The sequence below is a fragment of the Pseudorasbora parva genome, chromosome 3 (genome assembly GCF_024679245.1).
Source record: "Pseudorasbora parva isolate DD20220531a chromosome 3, ASM2467924v1, whole genome shotgun sequence".
In the NCBI taxonomy this organism is placed as follows: domain Eukaryota; kingdom Metazoa; phylum Chordata; class Actinopteri; order Cypriniformes; family Gobionidae; genus Pseudorasbora; species Pseudorasbora parva.
The window spans coordinates 42,716,284-42,742,687 of NC_090174.1; the positions used below are offsets into that span (position 1 = coordinate 42,716,284).

At 37.3% G+C, this 26,404-nt stretch overlaps 1 protein-coding gene across 2 annotated transcripts in view; it reads right to left on the reverse strand.

The window, feature by feature from the left end:
• Positions 1–855: 855 nt before the first annotated feature.
• The window catches only part of tango2 (transport and golgi organization 2 homolog (Drosophila)), a 34,492-nt gene continuing 8,943 nt past the window's right edge, over positions 856–26,404 (reverse strand). The window contains exons 3-9 of one of the 2 annotated variants that reach the window (XM_067438961.1): positions 20,024–20,112; positions 18,294–18,413; positions 13,213–13,327; positions 5,087–5,154; positions 4,778–4,925; positions 2,442–2,546; positions 856–2,256 (exon numbers count right to left, since the gene is read on the reverse strand). In XM_067438961.1, the coding sequence (XP_067295062.1) occupies positions 2,136–2,256; positions 2,442–2,546; positions 4,778–4,925; positions 5,087–5,154; positions 13,213–13,327; positions 18,294–18,413; positions 20,024–20,112 (766 nt within the window). In that variant the 3' untranslated portion in view covers positions 856–2,135. Of the gene's footprint in view, positions 2,257–2,441; positions 2,547–4,777; positions 4,929–5,086; positions 5,155–13,212; positions 13,328–18,293; positions 18,414–20,023; positions 20,113–26,404 lie in introns of both variants that reach the window. The other variant, XM_067438960.1, reaches the window with a different exon arrangement.

Sequence of the window (26,404 nt, forward strand, 5' to 3'; positions counted from 1 at the left end):
TCTAGTGACATATCAGGGCCATTTTATGATTAATTGAAATACATTTCTTACAATTCCTTTAAAATTTTATATTTTTTCTTTTTGTATAAGTTTATATACGTTTTATGTGATTTGCTGCATTTAGGTAAAATACCCAGAGAATGTATATATATACATATACATATATATACACACACACACATAAATATATATATTCTCAGGGTATTTTACCTAAAAAAATGCAGCAAATCACATTTCTATATGTCAGAAGATATCATGAATATAACTAAACTAAAATAAATTATATATGTATGACTTGTTCTTCCATTAAATTGAGTACACGCCTGATCATTGCTGGGTCTAAAGGACTGCTTTTTTAATTTCTCTATATGTACATTTCATTATACTCTTTGGAAATTCAGAATGGAAATAGACATTGAGAAAATTAAATCCAACTAATTTAGTACCATGACCATGAATTAACTGACTTTGTACATTATAAATCTGTAAAAATATACTGACTTTGAATAATAAGAATGTACAGGATCAAGGAAATTTGAGTTTGACCTAAAATAAAATGATTTATTTGGGTTATAAAAGTGTGTTCAGTGGCTTTCCTTCTTTGTTCTCATGTTTCTCATTCATTTTTTATGTGTGAAAGTAAATGACATTTCCCTATTCCAATTAATTCAAGACTATTTTTACTAATGAAATTAATTTGTTGGATTTTAATTTAGGATCAGCTTCACCATCTGGGCATTAAAACATCCCTAGATGGCAGCAGACCATAATGAGTCACATCCCTATATTAGATGACAGATGCAATAGCTAATACTACATGCTTGTTTTTATGTTGTGCAGTAACTCACATCTCTATTAAGAAGCACTGAAAATGCTTTATTCTTGACACACATAAAGACAAGGGAAACTAACACAGGTCACTGCACTGAACAGAATACCTGAGCTCCCACACTTGATATTAGTTCCCTCGGTAGTAGGTAAAATATTGTTGCTGTCAGTTCAGACAAAATAAGTGCATTTAAAAGCGTATCTGTTTTTCACTGTCATTAAATGAAATGACCACACGCGCGCACACACATAACGCACGCACGCACGCACGCACGAACACACGCACGCACACACACAATGAGGGATTAATTTTGAATCATTGAATCATGTTTTCCGGTAGCATATTATCAGATTTAGACAGTCATGTGGACGTAACTGTCATTTAAAAACTGAATACTACATTTCAGGCTCACTGTTATCAACTAAAGATGTGCCATCAAATTACATGTTCATTTCAGATTCTTGACAGCTGACATAACGATGCGTTGATATTAGAATTCAGATAACATTATGAAAGCAGCAATGGAAATATAAAACCATATAGACTTCAAACTGTGAACACTTACAAATTTAAATCAAAATTGGTTTCATTTAATATCACAACAAATGTTTCAATTTAAAAAGAATCTATCTGTTTTTAACTAAAGACTAAAAAAACACTGTTTAATGTAAAAAAAAAAGGAAGAAAAAAAATTTGGGGAGTAGCATTCAATGTGTTCCTGAGTTAAAGGTACAGTGGATCACTACCACGCTGAATAGCAAGCAAATGTTAAATTGTGCAAGATTATGAAGACGATTTATTTTCTTGTGTTCATGTCTTGTGACTGAAACAATTATTCTTTGGCAGTAGACATCTTGCTCCTCTGATTCTTCTGTTCAACAGCATTTCATACCAATGATAATGTATCTAGAGAGAATCACATGCACTCAAAATCACACCTCATGAGTAGATCCAGATGGAATATGCGGACCTTTGTGGACTGATTTGAGGGGAAATCTGTGGAATTCTGTGGATGGAGATAAACATGGTAAACCATACGGAAATCTCAAGTCTGTGGCCGTAGCTTCCGTGTGAGCCTTTTTGTAAGCCATCGACAATTGAGCTAAATTAGAAAGAAAAAAGGGAAAGTGCAAGGAATCTTTCTCTCAGAACAGAGCTGTAGTAAAAATTCACCGCTTTCATGTATCAGCAGGAAAGTCTTGATGTTCATATCGGTAGAAACAGTGGTGCTGCATGGCTTGAGCAGATAGTGGCTGGATAAAGGCACAGCGTGAGAGTCTTCTTCCCTTGGCCTGGCATCTGGCCCTTATTCCTGCAGTTTGAAGTGGAAGCTATTTGTGCTCCACTGGGTGATGTCACAGTTTAGCATGGTGCGCTCTGTAAAGCTCACGTTTCCCTCTCGGTCGATGAGGATAACTGTGTTGGTCCTGAGATAGATAGACACAAATATGACACTGGTTTAACATTAAAACTGGAGGGTAAAATAGAGCAAGGTGGCACGCAACTAGTTCATTCTGCATTTTTATGGAGAGAGAGAGAGAGAGAGAGAGAGAGAGAGAGAGAGAGAGAGAGAGAGAGAGAGAGAGAGATGGTAAGAAGAGCATAATCGGACCTTGTGCCATATCCCGGTAAGCGTACACACACTGCAGACAGGGCTTGGAGCATGGCCTTAGTGAAGCCCACACCTTGACTCTCCTGCGCGGGGTCCGGGGTGTTTCTGGAAAAGGCAGAGGTGAGATTCTTATGACTCCTTTAGTGTGTCAAATCATCATATATATAGACAGGTTTCTTGTCTACAAACAATACTGGATGCGCACAGGTGTAAAACCACCAAGTCTAGTAGTCCCTGAAGCTCATGAAGGCAAACTATGACATATATTCCTGTTTAATTCAAAATATTCACAAATATTCATGAATTATATGATATATTCAGATGTGCAATGAGGAATAGTGTTGTGTCTTTTAAATACATTTATGATGATCATGTTGGTTGATGGGCCTATAACAAGCGATGAGTTTCCACTGCAATTCAGAAAATCTGCTGGATTTACATGATGTAAATGTAGAAATACATGATGTAAATTCATGTTGTGAATTAGCTTTAGCTAAAAACACTACGATGCATGCAGCACAGGCCAAAAGTTTGGACACATTAATATTTGTAATGTTTTTGAAAGTAGTTTCTTCTGCTCATCAAGCCTGCGTTTATTTGATCAAAAATACAGAAAAAAATGTAATATTGTGATAAATTATTACAACTTAAAATAATAGGTTTTCAATTTATTATACTTTAAATGATCATTTATTTCTGTGATGCAAAGCTGAATTTTCAGGATCGTTACTCCAGTCTTCAGTGTCACATGACCCTTCAGAAATCATTCTAATATGATGATTCATTTTCAAAGTTGAAAACAGTTCTGCTGCTTAATATTTTTCATAACATGTGATACTTGTTTATAATACTCTGATGAATAAAAAGTAAAAAATAAAAGAAAAAAGAAGCAAATGTTTTCAAAATAGAAATCTTTTGTAACAACAATTTACACTACTGGTCAGTAATTATTATTATTTTTTAATAAATCAATAATTTTATTCAGCAAAAATGTGTTAAATTTATAAAAAATGATAGTAAAGGAGATTTAAATTATTTGAAAATATTCTCTCTTTAAACTTTTGATCAGCTGATGAACGGCCTGTTTGAGCTTAAATGCAGTTTTCAATAAATTGCCTACTCTCTATTTTTTGTCTCTTGCTCCTGTTTCTTCTTTTGGCATTTTGAAGCAGCGCTTACAACCCGGTTATGATCCACTAGTGTGAAATGTATAAAAATTGCAATGCACCCCCTGGTCTTAAGATTTTGTTCAGACATACAGGCATACATACATTCATATACACATACATACATATACACAAACACATCTTTGTGGGGACCCTCCATGGACTAAATGGTTTTTATACCATACAAACTGTACATTCTATTCCTCAACACTGCCCCTAAACCTACCCATCACAGGAAACATTCTGCATTTTTACTTTCTTAAAAATCTCATCCTGTATGATTTACAAGCCTTTTGAAAAGTGGGGGCCGCTGGCTGGTTTTACTGGGTTTTAGGTTTTACTATCCTTATGGGGACATTTGGTCCCCACAATGTAATATAAACAAGGACACAGACACGGACACGGACACACCCACACAGACGCACAACACTCAATATACATTAATCGAGTCTTTAGTGTCGCATGATCCTTCAGAAATCATTCTAACATTTGTCATCTAACATGACGCATTTGATGAACAAAAAAGTAAAAGAAAGAACAATTTATTTGGAATAGTTGTCTAAAACCACCTGATTATAAAGCTTGGAAGATATAAGGTTTAAGAACTGAAATAAGACGAGACCATTTACCATTACTTACATTTTAAATTAAAAACCCATACTGATGAATACATAATTATTATGAATGTAAATAGGTTCATAATGTCTAATGAGATTTCTCTGTTTCATTCTCATAAATGATCTAAAAGGTCATTGCTGACATGGGAAGGCTACCAGTCTGTTTCTGACAAGTTTCTGTTTCTAGCAAAAGTGCTAAAATAAAAAGGAAATGTATTATAAAACCACAATGCTTAATATAGACGTAAACCGTGGATTTATCCAACGTTGCTTTTTAATATCTAATTTCATTATGATATGCTGCCTGGGTTTACCTTATAAAACCTGAGGAAATAAAAAAGGTTTCAAAAATCATGCTGCTGGTACTTCAAAGATTCTATATAGTAACTATCTCAAAATGTATTTGTTTTGTGTCTCAAGTGCTTCTTGAGGATCAAAGAGGATGGATATTAGTTTGATTGTTTAAGAAAGATAAAAGTAGATGGAAGATGAAGAGAAACGGAAAAAAGCAAAAGAATAGCGATTTTCATAATGAAGCCGCATGCACACTTACAGCTCTTCATTATTGAGGATATGGAGCAGTTCCTGCACTAAGCCATCAGAGGGCAGTGTTTTGCTCACTACACTGGTGAACAGCTGTTTGCCATGCTGCAGTTTTCTCCAAGGAGTTTCCAGAAGAGAGTTACTCAACCCATAGATTCCTGCTGAAACAAACACAATCATCCATCACTTCCTGTGAGTTTTGAGACACTCCCACCAATCTGGTGCTGAATGAGTGAAAGTGGTCTGTAATGCAGACGGTAGGTGTACCACAGCAAACAGCAGTGCTTTATGCAAACGCTAACAGAGGGACTGAACAAACCTGCTTTGAGATGAATGGGCTCCGAACTGCCCTTGTTTCCATAGTAACACAATGTGTCTTCATTGGCCCTGTATCCAACAGCAAGAGACAAAAAAACGAGTTAGTGCTCCCTGCTAAAAGACAAACACATATTTACAGCTACATAACATATTTCATTTCCACGTTTCGTTTATATTATTTTGTTATATATATATATATATATATATATATATATATATATATATATATATATAAATATATATATATATATATATATAGTTTTATTTTACCATTCAATAAATAAAACCACAGACAGACAGACACAGACAGACAGACAGACAGACAGACAGACAGACAGACAGACAGACAGACAGACAGACAGACAGATAGATAGATAGATAGATAGATAGATAGATAGATAGATAGATAGATAGATAGATAGATAGATAGATAGATAGATAGATAGATAGATAGATAGATAGATAGATAGATAGATAGATAGATAGATAGATAGATAGATAGATAGATAGTTAGAAACTTATTACTCCTTATGGAACTATGGTGATACAGCCATGTGTTTTTGAGAGCACAGAATCAAAATTTTATTGGCCCAGGAGACTAGGGAGGACGGCTATGAAAAGAGAAATGGCCAATTTAGGGTTTCTGAAAGACTTTGAGAGGGACATCAATAATGCTGGTGGAACAGTTTGGAAGGGATGGCAAACCACGACGAAGAGAAAGACAGACAGAAAGGAAAGGACTTCAGAAGCCCTCAGAACTCTGGAGTATAGAGCCTGTTGTATAAGTACTAGGGATAAAATAAGTATGCAGAATACGTATGCAAAATGCTGACTTTCAGTAAAACCACATCTGTTTTAGGAATCTTCAAATAATGTTTATTAATGGCATTTTGCTGAGCTACTTTACTTTCTTTAGGAGGATTAAGTGCACAGAGGAGATGCGATTACAAAATATATTTTCTCTCTGTATTCGGTTTCCCAACATATTTTTATATTATATACTTATAAAGTTTGTTCCAGTCCTGGATGCTGATTGGTAAAAATTCCCATAATGCTAAAACACACTATATAGTAAAGAAACAAAACACCTCCCCCCTATCATGTCATCGGGGTAACACAACAAACAAAATTACTTAATACTCTTATCCATCTTCACTAATGCATTGATTAAATTCAAAAACTCTAAAGACTAGGGCATAACGGCCAAACAGCCTTCAAATTATGTATAAATGCATCGTTTTAATTGCTAGAAAACCAACAATTAGATCAAGTTAAAAATATTATTTTATACTGGATGCTTCCGTACATTTAGGACATTGCAAATAAACTCAAATAGTAACTTTTTGTTTACCAGTTTTAACCACAATGCCAATGTGATTTTGCTTTGAGAGACCAAGCATCACATGGCCAAAACATTCAGTCAACTAGTCAGCAGACAAAATATTTTTACGGTTACACACCCATGTTTCGAGAATCTAATTTTAACTACACCCATAACAGTAACATTATCCAGCCACACCCATAAATGCCACACATTCTTATAATATACAGGGGGAAAAAAGTTTAAAAGATTTATCAGGTCATATATAATCTCATACATTTAAAAAAAAAACTTTTTTATTTCTCCCCATTTTAATATTTTTTTCCTTAAGTCCAGTTGTTAGAATGCTTGTACAATGCACAGAAGTCGACAACTTTCTACAAAGCCAAAAGCTACAGACCTCCAAACTTTGTGTTGCCTTCAGATTTGCTCGAGAACAGTGTGTAGAGAGCTTTGTGGAATGGGTTTCCACGGCTGAGCAGCTGCATCCAAGCTTTACATCACCACAAAGTGTGGGATACAGTGGGGTAAAGAACGCCACCACTGGACTCTAGATCAGTGGAGACATGTTCTCTGGAGTTACAAATCACTCTTCTGTCTGGCAATCTGATTGACGAGTTTGGGTTTGATTGGGTTTGCATTGTGACAAGTGTAATGTTTGGTGGAGGGGGGATTATGGTTTTTTTTTTTTTTTTTTTTTTTTTTTTTTTTATTAAGGGGTTAGGCTAGTCCCTTATTTCCAGTGAAAGCAACTCTTAAGGGGGTCGCACACCAGACGCGAAGCTCAGCGCCGTGCAGTGCCATGTCTTTAAAATTCGAACACATTGTTTTCAATGAGTGTACGCACACCAGCGGCGGCATTCAGCGCCTGTCCACGGCGACTCAGGAAGTTGTTCAAAATCCTGCCGCGCCACAGAGCTCCATTTCAAGGTTTTAGGGCTGTCCTCGACTAAGGATTTAGACATTCGAATCAGAATTGTCGAATCTCTCTATGTTAGACCGATAGTCGAATCATCTATGTGTGTGTGAATGGGTTGGGAGGGGCACGACACTTGTCAGCAGAAGGGTAAAACTATTTTTGTTTTCCTTTACACACAGCACACAGCAAACACTTTTAATAAAGCGACCAAAACTGCCTGCCAACTCATAGACGAACTGACAATGGCTTTCTTATTTAGGTTTAAATAGCCTAAAAGGTAATGTGGTGGATAAACATTCATAAACCGTTTTCTCATAACATGTAAAAGCCGCGATCGAAAAACAGAACATCACACAAATATATAAAAACATTTTGATAAATAAACCTAAAAAAAATACCTGCATAGAGAGGAAAAGAACACTTTGAGTGTGTTTACATGCAAGTTCTTAAGCCGCTTGTGCCTAAAGCGGGTGAAGGACGCGAAGCTCAGCCCCGTGCCTCAGGATCTCACTCACACCGCCACCTGACGCGCACATTATGTACGCGAGCTCAATTTTGAATTGACTGACAGATGAGCTGCACGAAAGCGCTCTGTGTTGCAGCAGGATTTTAAACAACTTCCTGAGTGGCCGAGGACAGGCGCTGAATGCTGCCGCCGGTGTGTGTACACTCATTGAACGTGTTCTTCTAATTTTAAAGGCGCGGTGCGAAGCTCTGCGCCCTTATAGGGGTCGCACACCGATGCTCAGCTCAGCGCTGCGACACGTCTTTAAAATATTGAGCACCCCCATACTGCCAAAATGGTATGATCCTCATTTCATAACACCCGCGAAGATTCGACCGTGAGATCGGTGGTCGAATCAGTCTCCGCATATCGATGCATCGAATCTTCGACTTTTCGGGGTCACCCCTACAAGGTTTAATATTACATTTATATTACATTTCCCTCAAATCGTCAATCTACATACTGATTTCACACTGTGCTACAAGATACACCCATTGTGCAGCTCTTGTCAGAAGTCGATTCAAAATTCATCTTGCGCGTATATAATGAGATACCTGAGATGCGGCGCTGCGCGGTGCTGAACTTCGTGTCTGGTGTGCGACCCTCTACAAATCCTTCAGCATACCAAGATTCTGACCTCAACCTGATAGAACACCTTTGGGATGAATTAGACCGGAGACTCTGATAAACACGAAATTGAATGACATCCAATTCTTAATCCGTAGGGTTTATTATGGAGTGTTTATTATGTAAAGGCAGGCGTCCCAATTTTTTTGGGTAATATAGTGTATAACGTTACTCTTTAAAAGTACAACTGCAGTAAAAAGTACAACATTATGCTTTAGAATGTATTGAAGTAAAAGTTTTCCAAAGAAAAACACTGATTAAGTAAATATACTTAAAAATACTTCACAACTGTTCACCTCTGATATATGGCTCCAATGCAGTTTTTAACAGCTCCATCCTTTAAAGTAGCCTCTGTTTTGATTCTGTCAGAATGTAATTCAGGCTTTGCACAATCCAAGCTGAAATGTGCCACTCAAACTGTGAAGTGAAATTGGACTAAAATGATCGGCAGGTGTTACATCAGCCACTCTTTCCTAAAGTTGAGACCTTTCAGACGGATACAGACAGCCAGGAGGAGCACAAAGTTTGGCAGACAGTACCTACCGGTATCTTACTTCCTCTCTATTACCCTACCGTGATTGAAAAGGCATTGCTGACATGCAAATGTTAAAAAAATCATTTGAACATACTACCGGATTTCTACTGATACAAAGCGTAATGCTAAATCGCTGAAGTAACCCTATAGATAGATAGATAGACAGACAGACAGACAGACAGACAGACAGACAGACAGACAGACAGACAGACAGACAGACAGACAGACAGATAGATAGATAGATAGATAGATAGATAGATAGATAGATAGATAGATAGATAGATAGATAGATAGATAGATAGATAGATAGATAGATAGATAGATAGATAGATAGATAGATAGATAGATAGATAGATAGACTTGGTAAGCGACTTGTTTTAAAAAAAACCCAGAATGAACAGTTTATGAACTTTGAATGAACTTTGATCGCCAAAGATCAAAGGAAATTTGATTTCTCATGAGACTTGAAATAATCTACATACACTATATGTGAAGAATACCAAACCTGATAAAACAAGCAAGTAAATGTTTCAATGGGCTGAAATATAATATAAACCATTAGACTATTATCAGTTTTGTCAGTCACATCCCTGTAGAGGAACAAAAAAATCTCTTTATTCTTTTGGAAATGCCATCTCTATTTACAGAAGACAGCTGTATTGATTTCAGCACAAAATGGCCATTGTAATTTCTCAGTTTATCTGGACATGTATCATTTTGTTCTTTGTGGCTGAGGAAAGAAAGGGAGAGTACAATAAGCTCAATAATGATCTTGTTTATTAAAAGGGTAAACAAATGAATAACACTCCCCATGGCTATCACTTTCTGTTCCATTACTGAGTTTGGGATTCTGAGTGGCGTTCCAATGTATTTTCCGTTTACAAATACGGGATTGAAAAGACAGAGATGAATGGACAAATATTATCCCGCCAGCCCCTCAGATGACAGCACAGACTTAAGTAATACATCACTACATTAGCAGACAGCCTTTCAGCAAGCTAAAAGATGGGGTGATGATGTCTTGCCCCAAGTCTCTAGCTCATAGCTCATGTGCTTTGATTAATGTAACTGGAAAAATTAAAAGAAATAAAGAGGACAGTTCTCCTTAAAGGCACTGTGTAAGATTTTTAGATTAAAATATCCAAAAACCACAATAACAATGTTATATATTTCATTGACCTGTGTACTAAATTATCCCAAACATTTCCAACAATGTTTACATCCAGAGAAATCAGCAATTTTAACCAGTGTCACGAACCGTGTCCTTGCATCTCCTGTCAATTACGTCATATCGCTTGATTTTCGTAGAAACCATGGAAACACCAAAGATGCTTTAATATAGCATGTATTTTATTAGACAGGCTCTAAACACTAAAGCAACTGTTTGGATATACATTTATAAACAGAAAACAAATCCTTGTTATACAGCGCAACACTGTTAGGGCCAGATTTACTAACAGTTCGTGTCAGCGCTAGTGTTGTAGTCGAGACCAGCCCATTCGAGTCCGAGTCGAGACCGAGTTCAGAGAGGGTCGAGTCCGAGTCGAGACCGAGTTCAGAGAGGGTCGAGTCCGAGTTGAGACAGAGTTCAGAGAGGGTCGAGTCCGAGTCGAGACCGAGTTCAGAGAGGGTCGAGTCCGAGTCGAGACCGAGTTCAGAGAGGGTCGAGTCCGAGTCGAGACCGAGTTCAGAGAGGGTCGAGTCCGAGTCGAGACCGAGTTCAGAGAGGGTCGAGTCCGAGTCGAGACAGAGTTCAGAGAGGGTCGAGTCCGAGGAGACTCCAAAACCCCTTTGCTTCAGTAATTGATGTACCGCAGAATTTACACATCGATCTATCCAGCCTAACTTTACAAAGCTGCTGTTTTTCTTTACCTGATCACCTGCTCCAATCTCCCTTTTCTACCCTGCTGGTATATTTACCTCAAATCTGTTATAAAAACATGTTAAAAACATGTTAAGAGATTATACACCTCATAACCTTATGAAATTTGTGTATAATCATTCATACAATTCTAAAGATTATAAAAAGAAAGAAATTAAGTATTAAAAACGCCAGTAACGTTAGGCGGCAGTGATTCACTGTTTAAATGAGCCACTTAAATCGTTCATTCATACAATTCGTTCAAAAGTCAGATTAATTTAGGAAAAAACACACATCCACGTGAATACTTTTGTCATTGATAATTACAGACGCTATTGAAAAATGAAATAGCAAAACAGACGGCTGCTTTGGTAACTTGTTATACTGATATAGCTAAATACATTGCAATTGATTAGCTAGCTAAATATATGTGGTTTGTACTTAGCTATTACACACTATTCTCATTCCTCATTCTCAGTACATGCTTTATTTATTTTTTGCATCCCTCTCTGACCAGCAGTTAAATATAGTCCGCTGTGCAGCACTTGTCTTCATTTTTGGCGCTAACGTTTGCTCTCCCATTCAAACACCACTCACGTTGTTTTGGTAAAAGTGCAACTCATTTGTTGGGCGTTACCAATCGGTTCAATGGAGGGGGATTATTTTTTGTCCGATTTATTATGACAAACTCATCTTTGATAAGGAACCAAATTACATCTTTTTACATCACCCCAAAAACTACGCCCCTGAGTCAGGTGCAGTTGCGCTTAAGAAAACCACACATCATTGGAAGTGTCAAACATCAAATATTAACTAGAAATATTAACAGAGTAATAATCATAAATATATTGAATGGGACTCCAGTGGACTCGGAAATAAGTCCGAGTCCTAACATGTTCGAGTACGAGTCAATTCCGAGTCCATGACGAGACCGAGACCATTAAAATATGGTCTCGAGACCGAGTCCGAGACCGAGTCTCGAGTACAAATCACTGGCCAGCACAAACCCTCTTTTGGCATTAAAAAAAAATACTCTCAGGATTTACTAAAGGCGTGTAGTGACAGTTATTTTTGCGGTTGACCTTATTGCATATGTATTTGTAGGACTTTCCCTTTCAGGTGCAAAATTTATGGGAGGAGAGTATTTAAATGAGTATTCACGCAAGGTGATTTTTAAAGGTTTGTGCTCGTAAATTTACTGGTGTTTGCCATTATTTACCGCCCCAAAAAATATAGAGCATTAACATTAGATAAAGGTAGGACTTGATTAAATTAAGGATAAAAGAAAAACAAATCGCAGAGTTCACTGTTTTAAGTACACACCACTATATCTAGCTAAATCTATTTATTCACGGCAGCGTATCAGCGCAAATCAAATCGTTGAAGGTAGGCAATTCGCTGAGCACATTCTATTTGGCTGTAGTGTCCATCAGGAGATGTATGCGTGAGCTCCATTGTGTTCACTCTTATTGCTGTTGCTTGTGTCACTGTCAATGTGAATGTATCCTCAGGCTACAAGTTTGCTAATGTAAAATAAGAATAGGCATCCTCTACTACACTGAACCATCAATATGGTATTGCACAAAAAGACATGAATTATTTCAATAACCGTCATCATTTTTGAACTTACATATGTGGAATCATGAAACCTCATCTTCTTAAATCGGCTCAAATTACTATGCTCTGAGAAAGTCACGCTGCTGGAAACACGCCATCTGCTCGGACTACATTCTAAATAGATTTCTTAAGCTTCGGTATATGGAGAGCAGGTGGTGGCACCAGAGCCTTCTGTCCCTTTCAAGGACTCCAGAGATTAGACAGTATCACCACTGTCATGTCATCCTCATAACAAATTAAAAAGAAAGTGAGATCATTAAAGAGAGGCACTACTTCAAGATTTTAGAGATATTTCTAAACAGGCTTGATGTGTGATGTCAGCACAGTGGTTATAATTAGTGACAAGTAGTTTTAATTAGTGAACTGACAGCTGAGAAGTACATGATTTAATTGGATTTAACTGAAAGAGTGTAAGAATGCATCCATTATCATGTTTTTTTTCCATTACAACAGAAGGAACAAAGGCAATTCAGGTTTTATTTGACAGCACTGTGTTTTGATTTAACTATGAATACGATTATATCATGAAATATCTCATTTAAATTCTCTTTTTTGAATTACAATTAATGTGCATTTTCCACCAAAACCTTAACAAATATAACAAGTTCAGCTCAGAAAAACAAAACAAAACTTTAGGGAAATCGTTAACAGTAAACTATTTAAGAATCAGTCAACATTTTCACCATTAAACAGGGTTATGTATATGGGAAAAAAAACTAGAGATTTGCCTTCCACAACTTACCTGAAGTCGGCAGTGAGGAGATTGAAGCCATTATATAAATGAGCTTCTGAAGACACTTTACGAAGGTACCCAAAACTGTCCAGGTTATCCGTCAAATAGTTGGACACCAGGGAACCTGAGTAAAAATGATAAATGAAGACAAGCATAATAAATAATACAAGTATGGACTGTGACAAGAAATCAGTTGAGAACTGCTTGTAAAGGTAATTTTATTTTGTCCACTTATGTGCATAAAATGTTTAAGGCAGGTTTGAGAACTAATTATTAAAATTCCTACTCCCTATGCTCACTCTCATCCTCCTGCCTACTCATTTCCTCATAATCAGTTCTTCTCATCATTATATATTAACAGTGCTACTGATGCTCTTTGTTCCACTCTAAAAGCTTGTTTAGACAACTTTTGCCCGTCATCCAGGCCAGCTTGCACCACCCCCTGGCTATCTGATGTTCTCCCCGAGCATCGTTCTAAACACAGATGAGTAGAAGTAGCACTGATCTTACTTTGTATCGGTCCCTTCACTCTTCCTTCTCTGCAAATGTCTCCACTGCTAAAACAACATTCTACCACAGTTAAATGAACAATACTTTTGATTCTTGCACATTTTTCAACCCCTCCTTCCTCAACTCTAACAGCTAATGACTTTGCCACATTCTTCATAAATGAAACACCAGTGGCCAATTCTCCACTCCACAAACTGACAAAAACATCTTAACAGCAAACATGTCACACCGCTCAATTTTGCTCACATTCTGTTGTCTCTTCTTTTTTAAACAGAGGAACCTCTTGGAAAACTACCAGTCTGGACACTCAACCGAGAGTTATTGGTAACTCATTTTTGGCATTTTAAGCTTTGAGACTAGAAAGAGCCACTTCCAAATCATCAGCACTCATCTTGTCGGATCTGTATGTTGCTTTTAACATGGTTAACCAACAGATCCTCATGATGGCCATTTCAGGAACCACACTCCGGTGGTTCAAGTTTTACCTCTCAGATAGGTCCTTCAGGGTGTCTTGAAGAGGTGAGGTGCCTAAGTAGCAACATCTATCTACTGGGGTGTCTCAGGCCTCAGGGCTTGGACCACTTCTCTTCTCCATCTTTATGACATCTCTAAGATCAGTCATTCGGAAACATGGCTTTTCCAAACACCTCTACGCTGATGACACACAACTCTACCTCTCATTCCAGCCAGATCATCTGATGGTAGCTGCTCGCATCTCAGCCAGCCGGACATACATTTTGGACTGGATGAAGGACCACCACCTTCAACTCAGCCTTACAAAGACAGAACTGCTTGTGATCTTAGCCAACCCAACACTGCATCAAAGCTTCTCCATTCAGCTAGGTTTGCCATTCATAAATTCTTCAGGGGCAGCCAGGATCCTCAGAGTTGTGATTGATGTTCAGTTAAACTTTATAGACCACATTGCTAGAACAACCCTGCAGATTTGCCTTATACAGTACAAAATTAGGAAGATTAGGGCCTTCCTATCACACTGTGCTACACAGTTGTGGCCTAATGAGAGTCTGACTTGTAACCCATTTGAGTCTCGAGTGTCAGGTCCAGCAGGAATTGTCGTGGGGGGAGTGAATAACCAGCCTTCCATGCTCAATACAACTGAGGTGAGACCATTGAGCAAGGCACCGAACCCTCAACTGTTGCCAAAGAGCCGCAAGTATGGGTTCCCATACTTGGCCACACGTCATGTCACGTCACTTGCTTTTTTGCTTTTTTTATTCCTTGGCAGGGCTTTCTTGGCAGGCCTTCCAGCATGTACTGTCAAACCTCTTCAACTGATCCAGAATGTAGCAGCAAGAGTGGTCTTTAACGAGGCGAAGAGAACGCACGTCTCACATCTCTCTTCATCAATTTGCACTGGTTGCCAAAAGCTGCTCGCATCACATTCAAGGTACTGATGTTTTCCTACAGAACAACTACTGGCTCACTAAACTCACTACTTCACTACTGCCCTCACTCTGCAAGTGAATGGTGCCTTGTGGTGCCATTCCAAAAGAAGCACAAATTATTTCCACGGACCTTTACCTGGACTGTTCCCTGCTGGTGGAATGACCTAACTCACCCCAGCAGTCAAGTCTTTAGTCATTCTCAAGAAACTGTCAACACTTCACCCCTGTTAATAATACTAGCACTTACTATTCTATTCTAATATATTTATTTTCTATTCTTTTTATTTATTTATTAAAAAACAAACAAATGGTCACAAAGTATACAATTCCGCAAAATCATTCCTTTAAATATCTTCAAATTAGGAGTTACATATATTCCTAAATTAAAACACATTCAGAACCCCAACTCTCTACTTTAGAAAAAATTGCACTAAATCATATGAATGATAGAGGAATACTTTCTATGTTTTATAAGACATTATTGTCTGGATCAAAGGAGAGCTCCCAGTCATACCTATCAGCATGGAAAAGAGATCTCCAGGTGGAGATCACTGTGGAGGAATGGGAGCACTCCTGCCTCTTAGCTCAAACCCAATCCATCAATACTAGATGTAGATTACTACAATATAAATGGATTTTTAGGACATATATTACCCCAGTTAAACTCCATAGAATCAATTCTAACATACCAGACAATTATATAAAATGTAATGATGAAACTGGTACATCGTTTCATTGTATGTGGCAGTGTAAAGAGTTACAGGTGTTCTGGAAGGAGGTTTTGGATGTGATTTCTGAAATGACTGGAGAGAATATCCCTTTGGACCCTAAACTATGTTTGTTACATATATATCCTGGAAACGGCTCTGTTAATGCAAATATACATACGCTTATAGATTTTAGCTTATTACAGGCCAAACGTGTAATTGCATTAGGGTGGAAAAACATTCAAAGGCCTGGTCTTTCACAGTGGACAAAAGAGATGACCTATAATCTTGCTTTTGAAAAATTAACATATACAACTACAGGTAAAGCAGACGTCTTTAAAAAGATATGGTCCCCTTTTATACAATTTATTAACATGTAGATAAAGTAAACGTGATGACTGTTGTTTTTTTGAGTTCTACATATTAAAAAAAAAAAAATTCTCTTCTTCTTCTTCTTCTTCTTCTTAATTTCATACAAGCTATCCAAATAAGTTATTTTATTTATTTATTTTTTCTGTGTACATACACATTTGTATCTATATATATCTATATCTATATATATCTATATATATATATCTATATCTATATATATCTATATATATATATCTATATATATATATATATATATATATATATATATATATATATATATATATATATATATATATATATATATATATATATATATATATATGTGTGTGTGTTTGTTAATGTTTAGTAGGTTAAGGGGGGAGTGGGGAAAGTATATTCTTTAACTGTATAATTGTATATTCTGAATTATTATTATTATTATTTTTTTTTTTCTTACAACAAAATCAATAAATACAGAGTGAAAAAACAAACAAACAAAAAAACTATTGTTGCCCCATTGTTGCCCTAATTGCTTCAGTTGTTCTCCTCATTTGTAAGAGTTGCTTTGGATAAAAGCATCTGCTAAATGATTTAATGTAAAATGTAAATTAATACAACTTGTTTAACAACATGTACTGAGCCGTATTACTTTAGCTCTTACACACACAGCTGTTGTGTACAACCATCCAAATAACAGCTGAGTTGTATGCATTATATTTAGTGACATAGCTTGGGAACAGAGGGGTGGGGTGTGTTTGACATGCTTTTGATGGTAGTCCTAGAGAGGTGTCAGCCAATAAAGAGGCCTTGAAGAACCTAAACAGACATTAGAGTGATGACAGTGAGGAGTCTAGTTCACCTAAGCAGAGATCTGCATTGAACAGCTGCTCGCGTCTCCGGCCTTACCACCCATATGCGTGTGTTTATGTAAACATATCAACAATAATTAAGAATCACACAATTTAGGCGACCCTACTTAATAGTCAGATTAACTTCTTCAGCAATGTGGGTGATAAGAATGTCCAGCAATAATGTTACAGATAAAAACGATATAATTAGAATAAGGTTAATCTTGGAGCACTGAAAAATGAAAATATGGGTGAATGTGTTGAAACTGGGGTCATTTTAATCTCAACTGATCAGAAGAAACATATCTCAAACATCAAAGTACTCTGGTGGCCAGAACAGTGCTACTGTGGACAGAACTTCTTTTCATTTCTTTGTACAATATTATAATTATTATTAGTGGTTCTTGCAAAGACAAGAATTGCTCTGGGATAGAAGTTTGTTCTAAACTTCTTATGAATGATACCTCAAATAACACAGCTTTAATTGAACAGTGAAGTGACCATTATTTACTTCAAAGGAAGAAACATCTAGAAACCACTTTGCAATGTCATAACAACTACCCAGAAATACCCTAATTATCACAAGCTAACAAAAAATAAAAAGGCTTTAGCAATGTATAGCAACACCTTTGATGAGATGGACAAAATTTGCTGTCCATGCCATATCTAGAATGTTAGAGATATTGTAGGACTACTATAGGAAATTGTGATGAGTGTGGCCATTTCTAGCATTGTGCATGTTTTGCAGAGGCAAGCACCACTCACATTTTCTTGAGAAAAATGTAAAAATCTAGTTACTGTTATTATTTCTTTTGCTGATTTGAAAATCTAATTTATTTTTTATTTGTGGAAAAGTATGCTTTACAAGCCCCTTTAGGCTGTTTTACTTTCTCAGCACTTCCATTCTTTGTTTCAGGTTTAAACTGAAAAAAAAAATGTTTTTGGAGGCGTCCATGTACAGAGGTGCTGGTTGCAAACTGGATCCTGCCATCATACGACTCCCTGTTTAGAATGTCATGATATATTTTGCACATAACAAAACTTTTTGAGAGACTTTGAGATCTACTTGAGCTCTTTTTATATAAAAATATATAAAAATAATCTCTGCATACCTGCTTATTTGAAGAGAACGATGATGAGTACTTTTTAAAGGTGAATCATTTTACTACTGAGAGTAATTTTTCAGAGTAATAGATTGTTTAAGTGTGCCTAGTCACTGCTCAGTAATAGCAGTACATTAAAACAAATGGGTTAAAGAGCTGCACTACCTCTCCCATGGGCATCTGGATTTTGCCGTGCTTCCAGGTAATTGGTCAGTGCTGCAAGTTTTCCTCGTTTGCTAATTCCTAGCCATGAACCTCCTTCCTTCCCCTCTTCCATGTCCAGACCTAAAGACAGAAAACAAAAAGTCACATTGTTATTTAATGTCAAAGTGGCATTAAATCTTGTCTGCAGGCAATAATAATAAAACCAGCAGGAGATCAGATTTAGATGTAACAAACAGCTCAGGAATGTGAGAATGACCTAGACTGAAGGTACAGAATAATATTTTTAATCTTGATACTGAAAGAAAACAGAAATTTATAGGCCCAAGCACACTGATCTGTCTGTCTAGAGCAGGCTAGTGTTTTGAAAAAAAAAAGAGAGAAATTTTCAGAAATTCAACAGTGCTAGATGGCTATCATGGCTTCATACTAAATTATTATTAAAATACCACATGCTGATTTATATTTGGTAACTACTAGCTGCAATTCATAAGACAATAACCCCAAAAGTCTTCTCAAAAATACCTGGCCTTGCTATCACCCGAAAACTCAATCACTGCCCATCCACACCACTTCACCCCTCCAGACAGATAAGGGCTTTTTCCTTAGCAGCAAAATGTATTTCTACCACTGTCATAAAAGCACCCATCAATTAAAGGCCATCCAGTTCTGTCTAACCATAAGATTGAAGTGGGGAACGTGGACAGGAAAAAACTCCATGATCTTCTGCAGCTATAGGGGAATGAATGATTTCTGTTCTGAGATGTATTGTTTTACAGACCGTGGGTCATCAGTCAATTGAACAATTCTTACTCCTTGAGGGTGGCCAGTTGAATCCTGACAATGGACACTTAATCAATGTGACATTAAGAAAGGAAAAGGTAATCATGCATGCTTGATCATGACTGAATTCCGACTACTAAGGCGTGATGCAAGAGACTCAAGCAGTGGATGCCAGCGGCTTATCTTCTAAATAATTCTGTTTCCTCAGGAAATTAATCTTCAATATTTCTCTCTATACTGAATGTTCTGACATATAACAATCACTCACTGGATGATGCGGTTTAAACCACCATGAGGTAGTTTGAGAAATTGGATTCTGCCATTTTCTGGTGGCATCAAATCTTTGAAATGTAAAACACATAGTAGATAGCCACAAGCAGAATTAAATAAAAGTTAGCCTTTAAATAAGTCTAAATAGTGCAAGATCTGCCTCATGAGTTCAAAAATGGTTCAAAAATCTAAAATAAAAACATCTAGATAAACCACACCAACTGGTCAGCTGATTAGTTCAAAATATTCAAAGTATTAAAGCTAAAATAAAATAATAAAAAGATAAACAAGCCAACAAAGCTAATCTACTCAACTATGACAAATACTATGTGCCCCTAAATGGCACAAAACAAACTCAAAACAATTTGTGCTTGGTAATGTAACATGCCAACATTATTTACCAGAATAGCTTGCGACATGAACTAAACCACACCAGTCAAACGTCTATCTATATGAAAAAGGGCTGACTCTAAGCAAGATACCCTTTTTCATCCTAAAATGTAGTAACTCTAATACTTTTTTCAATTAGAGTTCAGACAAACTTTGTTGAATTTGAAACCAACATCTGAATTCCTCAGTGACACAGCAAAGTCTACAAAGTCTCAAATATTGATGAGATGAAGCTGGACTTTGGATATTAAATATTTCTCTAATATTTGGATAATAAGAATGATCTTTACCGCTGAGGATCTCACTGTTGCTGCCCCAGAAGTCTGCAGTCTTGGACGGTCTGTTGTAGACCTCATCTCTGTTAGCAGCCAGAATAAGCCTACATAAAAAAGATGAAGGTGACATCACATTATCTCTTTCATAGTATCCTTACTATACAATCATACTAATAACATATCATTTCTAAAATAAAACACAACTCTATAACAGACCACCTTTAGAAACAGCCATATAGTCTCATAAATATCATGCTGTGCTTTGTAATGTGCTACCCATGAGTAATGAGCATTGTGTTAACCAATAAAGGGCTGATTTTCGGTCAGATCTTCTGTTAGAGGGGGAGAAAAGGAGGCTGGCACTGTTGAATGGGCTCAGAGGTCACATGTGCACCTAAATGTGTTTATCTCGTGCTGATCCCAGGAGAGCGCTGACTGCTGTGCCAGCTACACACCTAAGGCCCAGAGAAGGCTCAGCTGTAATGCTGAAAGCTGCTGTGTGTGGCTTTATTGTCCTTGCTCAGCCTCTATGTAATTAATATCCAGTGTAATGGAATATTCATTTATATCTTAGAGTGTTGATGAAATTTGGGGTCTATAATATGTCAGGAGGCTGTGAAAATATATACAAATATATACAGTCTTGTTCAAAATAATAGCAGTACAATGTGACTAACCAGAATAATCAAGGTTTTTCGTATATTTTTTTATTGCTACGTGGCAAACAAGTTACCAGTAGGTTCAGTAGATTCTCAGAAAACAAATGAGACCCAGCATTCATGATATGCACGCTCTTAAGGCTGTGCAATTGGGCAATTAGTTGAATTAGTTGAAAGGGGTGTATTCAAAAAAATAGCAGTGTAGCATTCAATCACTGAGGTCATCAATTTTGTGAAGAAACAGGTGTGAATCAGGTGGCCCCTATTTAAGGATGAAGCCAACACTTGTTGAACATGCATTTGAAAGCTGAGGAAAATAGGTCGTTCAAGACATTGTTCAGAATGATAGGCTGTTCAGCTAAAATGATCTCCAATGCCTTAAAATGGAGAGCAAAACCAGAGAGACATGGAAGAAAACGGAAGACAACCATCAAAATGGATATAAGAATAACCAGAATGGCAAAGGCTCAGCCAATGATCACCTCCAGGATGATCAAAGACAGTCTGGAGTTACCTGTAAGTACTGTGACAGTTAGAAGACGTCTGTGTGAAGCTAATCTATTTTCAAGAATCCCCCGCAAAGTCCCTCTGTTAAAAAAAAGGCATGTGCAGAAGAGGTTACAATTTGCCAAAGAACACATCAACTGGCCTAAAGAGAAATGGAGGAACATTTTGTGGACTGATGAGAGTAAAATTGTTCTTTTTGGGTCCAAGGGCCACAGGCAGTTTGTGAGACGACCCCCAAACTCTGAATTCAAGCCACAGTACACAGTGAAGACAGTGAAGCATGGAGGTGCAAGCATCATGATATGGGCATGTTTCTCCTACTATGGTGTTGGGCCTATTTATCGCATACCAGGGATCATGGATCAGTTTGCATATGTTAAAATACTTGAAGAGGCCCTATGCTGAAGAGGACATGCCCTTGAAATGGTTGTTTCAACAAGACAATGACCCAAAACACACTAGTAAACGGGCAAAGTCTTGGTTCCAAACCAACAAAATTAATGTTATGGAGTGGCCAGCCCAATCTCCAGACCTTAATCCAATTGAGAACTTGTGGGGTGATATCAAAAATGCTGTTTCTGAAGCAAAACCAAGAAATGTGAATGAATTGTGGAATGTTGTTAAAGAATCATGGAGTGGAATAACAGCTGAGAGGTGCCACAGGTTGGTTGACTCCATGCCACACAGATGTCAAGCAGTTTAAAAAAACTGTGGTCATACAACTAAATATTACTTTAGTGATTCACAGGATTGCTAAATCCCAGAAAATTTTTTTTTTTTGTACAAAATAGTTTTGAGTTTGTACAGTCAAAGGTAGACACTGCTATTTTTTTGAACACACCCCTTTCAACTAATTGCCCAATTGCACAGCCTTAAGAGCGTGCATATCATGAATGCTGGGTCTTGTTTGTTTTCTGACAATCTACTGAACCTACTGGTAACTTGTTTGCCACGTAGCAATAAAAAATATACTAAAAACCTTGATTATTCTGGTTAGTCACATTGTACTGCTATTATTTTGAACAAGACTGTATATATATATATATATCCAATTCAATTCATATTTATTTTACATATTTGTACTAAATTAGAAATAATTTTAAAATGAATTTAAAAAAAAGTAAACTTGATAAAACAAGGATGACACAGATGCGCCTTAGTGGCCAACCTGATTGTCAATTGGACTGTCAAACAGATAGTTATCATCAATACAGTGTTCAATACACTCCTAATATTACAGCTCTAATGTAAGTCTAGAAATTCATAAACTTTTGCTGGAAAATGATAGCCTAGAAATCTAGACGCACCCTAGCGGGTGAAATGCTGTTTTATGCATACTGAGCTTTTTACACTGTTAAAGACTTTGATTCCCATCCTAAACATAGACAAAGTTTCAAAAACTAATGTTGGACGTTTGATGGAGTATTTCTGTGTCAAAAATACTCCTTCCGGTTTCTCACAAGTTTCGGAGAGTTTTTTTTCGAGTATGGGTCGGCTTGACATGAACAGAGCGAAAGGTCCTTGTATGGGCCATACGGGCTCTTCTCCCTGAAGGGTGTGCGCGCGCGTGTGACTAGAGCGAGAGAGGAAATGCACGCCCATAAACACTCCGCGCCGCGCTCCACTTTATTCCTATGGGTGACATCAAGCGACTTCAACGCTTCAGCACAGCATTCCGGGAAGGCAGCGCTGCTTTGAACCGATTTGAACGCAGAAATGACGGGAAGCATCACAACATCACACTTCAGTCGCATCGCAAAGTGGATCTCCACTGTCACAGGAGTCCACCAAATCATACCAAACAAGTGTGTTTTTGACGGAGCGGCCCCAGCGATAAAGGTTCGGTCCTGCTTTGGAAGCAGCCGGTGAGTAAAACTGCTTCAAATGTCTGTGCTGTTGGCTATCATCGCGTGAGTAAACATCAGTAAACGACACAATCGCGTGCTTCGTCATTCAAATGCGCTAACGGTTACTCCATTGTTGTTCTATGTATAACGTTACACTAGTCTGACGTGCAAAACCGTTTTGCTTGCTACTGCTAAAGTTTAGTCGCATACAATAGTCCATAAACCGAATCATGTCCTCATAAACTGCGAGTAAACACACACAAATGTTGACCGGCCACTAAATACAGTACATACCACAGAGACGGACGTCCTGCTGTTGCTGTTTCTCCTGTTCAATTTATTTCAGCCTCCGAATGATCCTGGATCATATATATATTAGCTGAGGTTGATAGCCATGGGCTTCTCAACGCTTGAGGACGTCACCGCTTTGTGCGCTCGCCATTCTTTAGCTCCGCCCACACGATACGCCTCCAGCCGCTCGTTTTTTCCGGAAAGACTCGGTACAGCCTATATTTCTTTAATAAATATAATAAAACTAAAGACTTTTCGGAGATATGAAGGATGCAATACTACTCTATAGGTACTCAAAATTGACATGAGATTGACTGAAACTGAGTGTTTCACCCCCCCTTTAAGCTTTTCTCTGAGAAAAGAACAAAGAACGGCACTGAAGTCATTCTTAAAAAGGGAAGATGTGTTCGGTGAACGTTTAATCTATCAACAAGCTCTGTTTCACCTTCGTTGCTCTGGTTGGTGTAGCACTATCCTATCGCGTGCAGAGGGAGTTTGAAAGACAACCGTTTATCCCGCCCCTCGGATTGAGCCCTGTCTGTGGTGAGTTTCCAGACCAAACATCTTGATGTGGGTCTGGCTTGTCAGGCTAGGAAAATGATGGCATATTAGGCAGAACATATGATGCAACTGTTTGTAGCTTGAACACATCTTAATTGTCAAGGCCATCACGAATCAAGTTATCCAGCTAAATAACATTGTCTTTGAATTTGCAAAGACAATGCAGAATACGTCACATGAAGCAAAGCATAAAAATGGAAAAAGAAGATTAATGAATGTCAAACTTTCAGTGATGAAGCCGCACTTGCTCAAAACTCTCTCAACTCTGACTGTTCTGTCAAACTCACTTCATTGATCAATTAACCAAACACAGTTGGTTGAGTGAATGTAAACTGTCAGGACATAGAAAAACATGAGTAAAAAGATCCATGCATTCAACCAAGAAGTTGAAACAAATTTTCAGTGTGCACAGGTTTCTTTTTCTGCCTTCTTGACCATGCTTACAGAGAAGGTAAAACTTGCACTAACTGCTTAACAACAGCAAGGAGAGTCACACGTCCACTGCACTTCCAGCCTGTGGGACCCGACGGCTGACAGAGAAGAAAGAAACCAGAGAGACAAAACGTGATGCAATATCCTGAGGGCTTTGCAGATTGATCTGCAATGGTTGATGCACCCCAGGAATATGTGCTCAGTACTGGAGACAGCTTGCAAAGCAGAAAAACTCCTCTCCATCTGAAAACAACTTACTGGCTTGACAATGTCAATTACGCCAGACCTTGGGCAAGGTTATCACCCTCTTTGTCAGCCCAAATGGAGAGATATTCATTCTCACTCAAACAGAAAAATGGCAAAAAAGATGACTGGACAAAAGAACAGCTGAAAAGAAGTCAAGGGTGGATCAAGAGGAGTGCAGAAGGCAGTGATGTAGACAGACAAGCAAACTCTTTCTGTATGTGACAGATATGGAGAGTGACAAAAATTAGGGTTATGAACGTTCAAATTCCTTCTGGATAAAATCCAGTCTCGACTCCCGCCCTACATTTTTTATCACTAAATATCTTATTTCATTAAAGTTTGATTATCTTATTTCCCGTTTCATTAAACGATTTTTAAAATGTTTTTAAAAGAAACTTTTGCATATTTATTTGTTCAAAAATACAGTAAAAACATTAAAGGGATAGTTCACCCAAAAATGAAAATGCTGTCATTATTTACTCACCCTCAAATTGTTCCAAATATGAAAAAAAAACTAGCTTAACAACTGGAGGAAAATAGGCAAAATCCACAGAATAAGAGAAAAATGCTTTGTTGTGCCTTTGTATGTCAGAACTTGAAAGCAAAAAATACGGCCTTCATTTTTATAGAATTATGTCGTTGAATACACCCTTTGAAGCTAAAGCAGACATTTAAATGTCGCAAGTCACAGACTGGACTGATGAAACCTGCAATGGTTAGTCCACTATTAAAGCATGGATTTGATGTAAACAGTAAATCTACATAATATTCAAATATGCATAGGTGACATACATAGAGTTAATATTTTAACCTATAACATTTTACATGGAAAACTTTTAAACATAGCCTATAACATTTTTATCTCACAATTACTGACTCTTTCTTGCATTTGCGTATTTATATCTCCCATTTCAGACATCACAATTCTGAGGGGGAAAAAGGGGTCAGAATTGCTAGGATATAAACACAATTTTAAAGAAAAAAAAAAAAGATTATCTCATTCTGTTTATCCTTTTGAGATTTGTGAGATATAAACTTGGATTTGCGAGAAAAAAGTCACAATTGTGAAATTTGAAATGAACTTTTATTCTTTTATTCCGTGGCTTCCACAGATTGCTACTGCAGAACTGTCCTTTTCTGCAACCTGGTAGGCTCCGCCAACAAAAAAATGTCATCACTGTTTGCAAACACAATAGGTCTATATGCTGATTTGGTGCCCAAGGCATATTTTTTTATTACCAATGCTGAAAACATTGCTTAATATTTTTTGTAAACTATGATTTTCCATTCACTTTAATGAATAGAAACTTTAAAAGCACAGCATTTGTTTAAAACATATTTTTTGTTAGAGCTGCAGTCTGTAACTTTTTTGGGTTAAAAATTATCCCAAAATTTTTTTTGAGCAAGTAAATAACCAGCCAGTGTTCAAAACTATCTGCTTACCCTAGCTTGATTTACAGCAGTAAGCTTGTAATAATATTTTTAATTCCAGTGGTACTGGTGGATTTCCACGGGAAATTCAAGCATATGTTTGCGTCATTACATCACATCTGTACACATAAAGAAGGTGTCCCGGTTAGCAGGCTATCGCATGTGAGGATGTTGGAAGTGGAGATAGCCTTTTCTCACACCACTTAATATAATTAAACTTATCAATTTAATGGCGGAACCAAAAAGGTTCAAACGACAATCATATGTGACAACTGGAGATTCATCCGTTGTAAAATGCAAGTCTTTCGGACTTCGGAGTGAAAAAAAAGAGACTTCACCCGGACAATGCGAAAACAAGGATAATTAAAGGTGGCGTGAACTCCGTGTTTTGAAGGGTTTTTTCAGCTTTTTTTCTGCTGAAC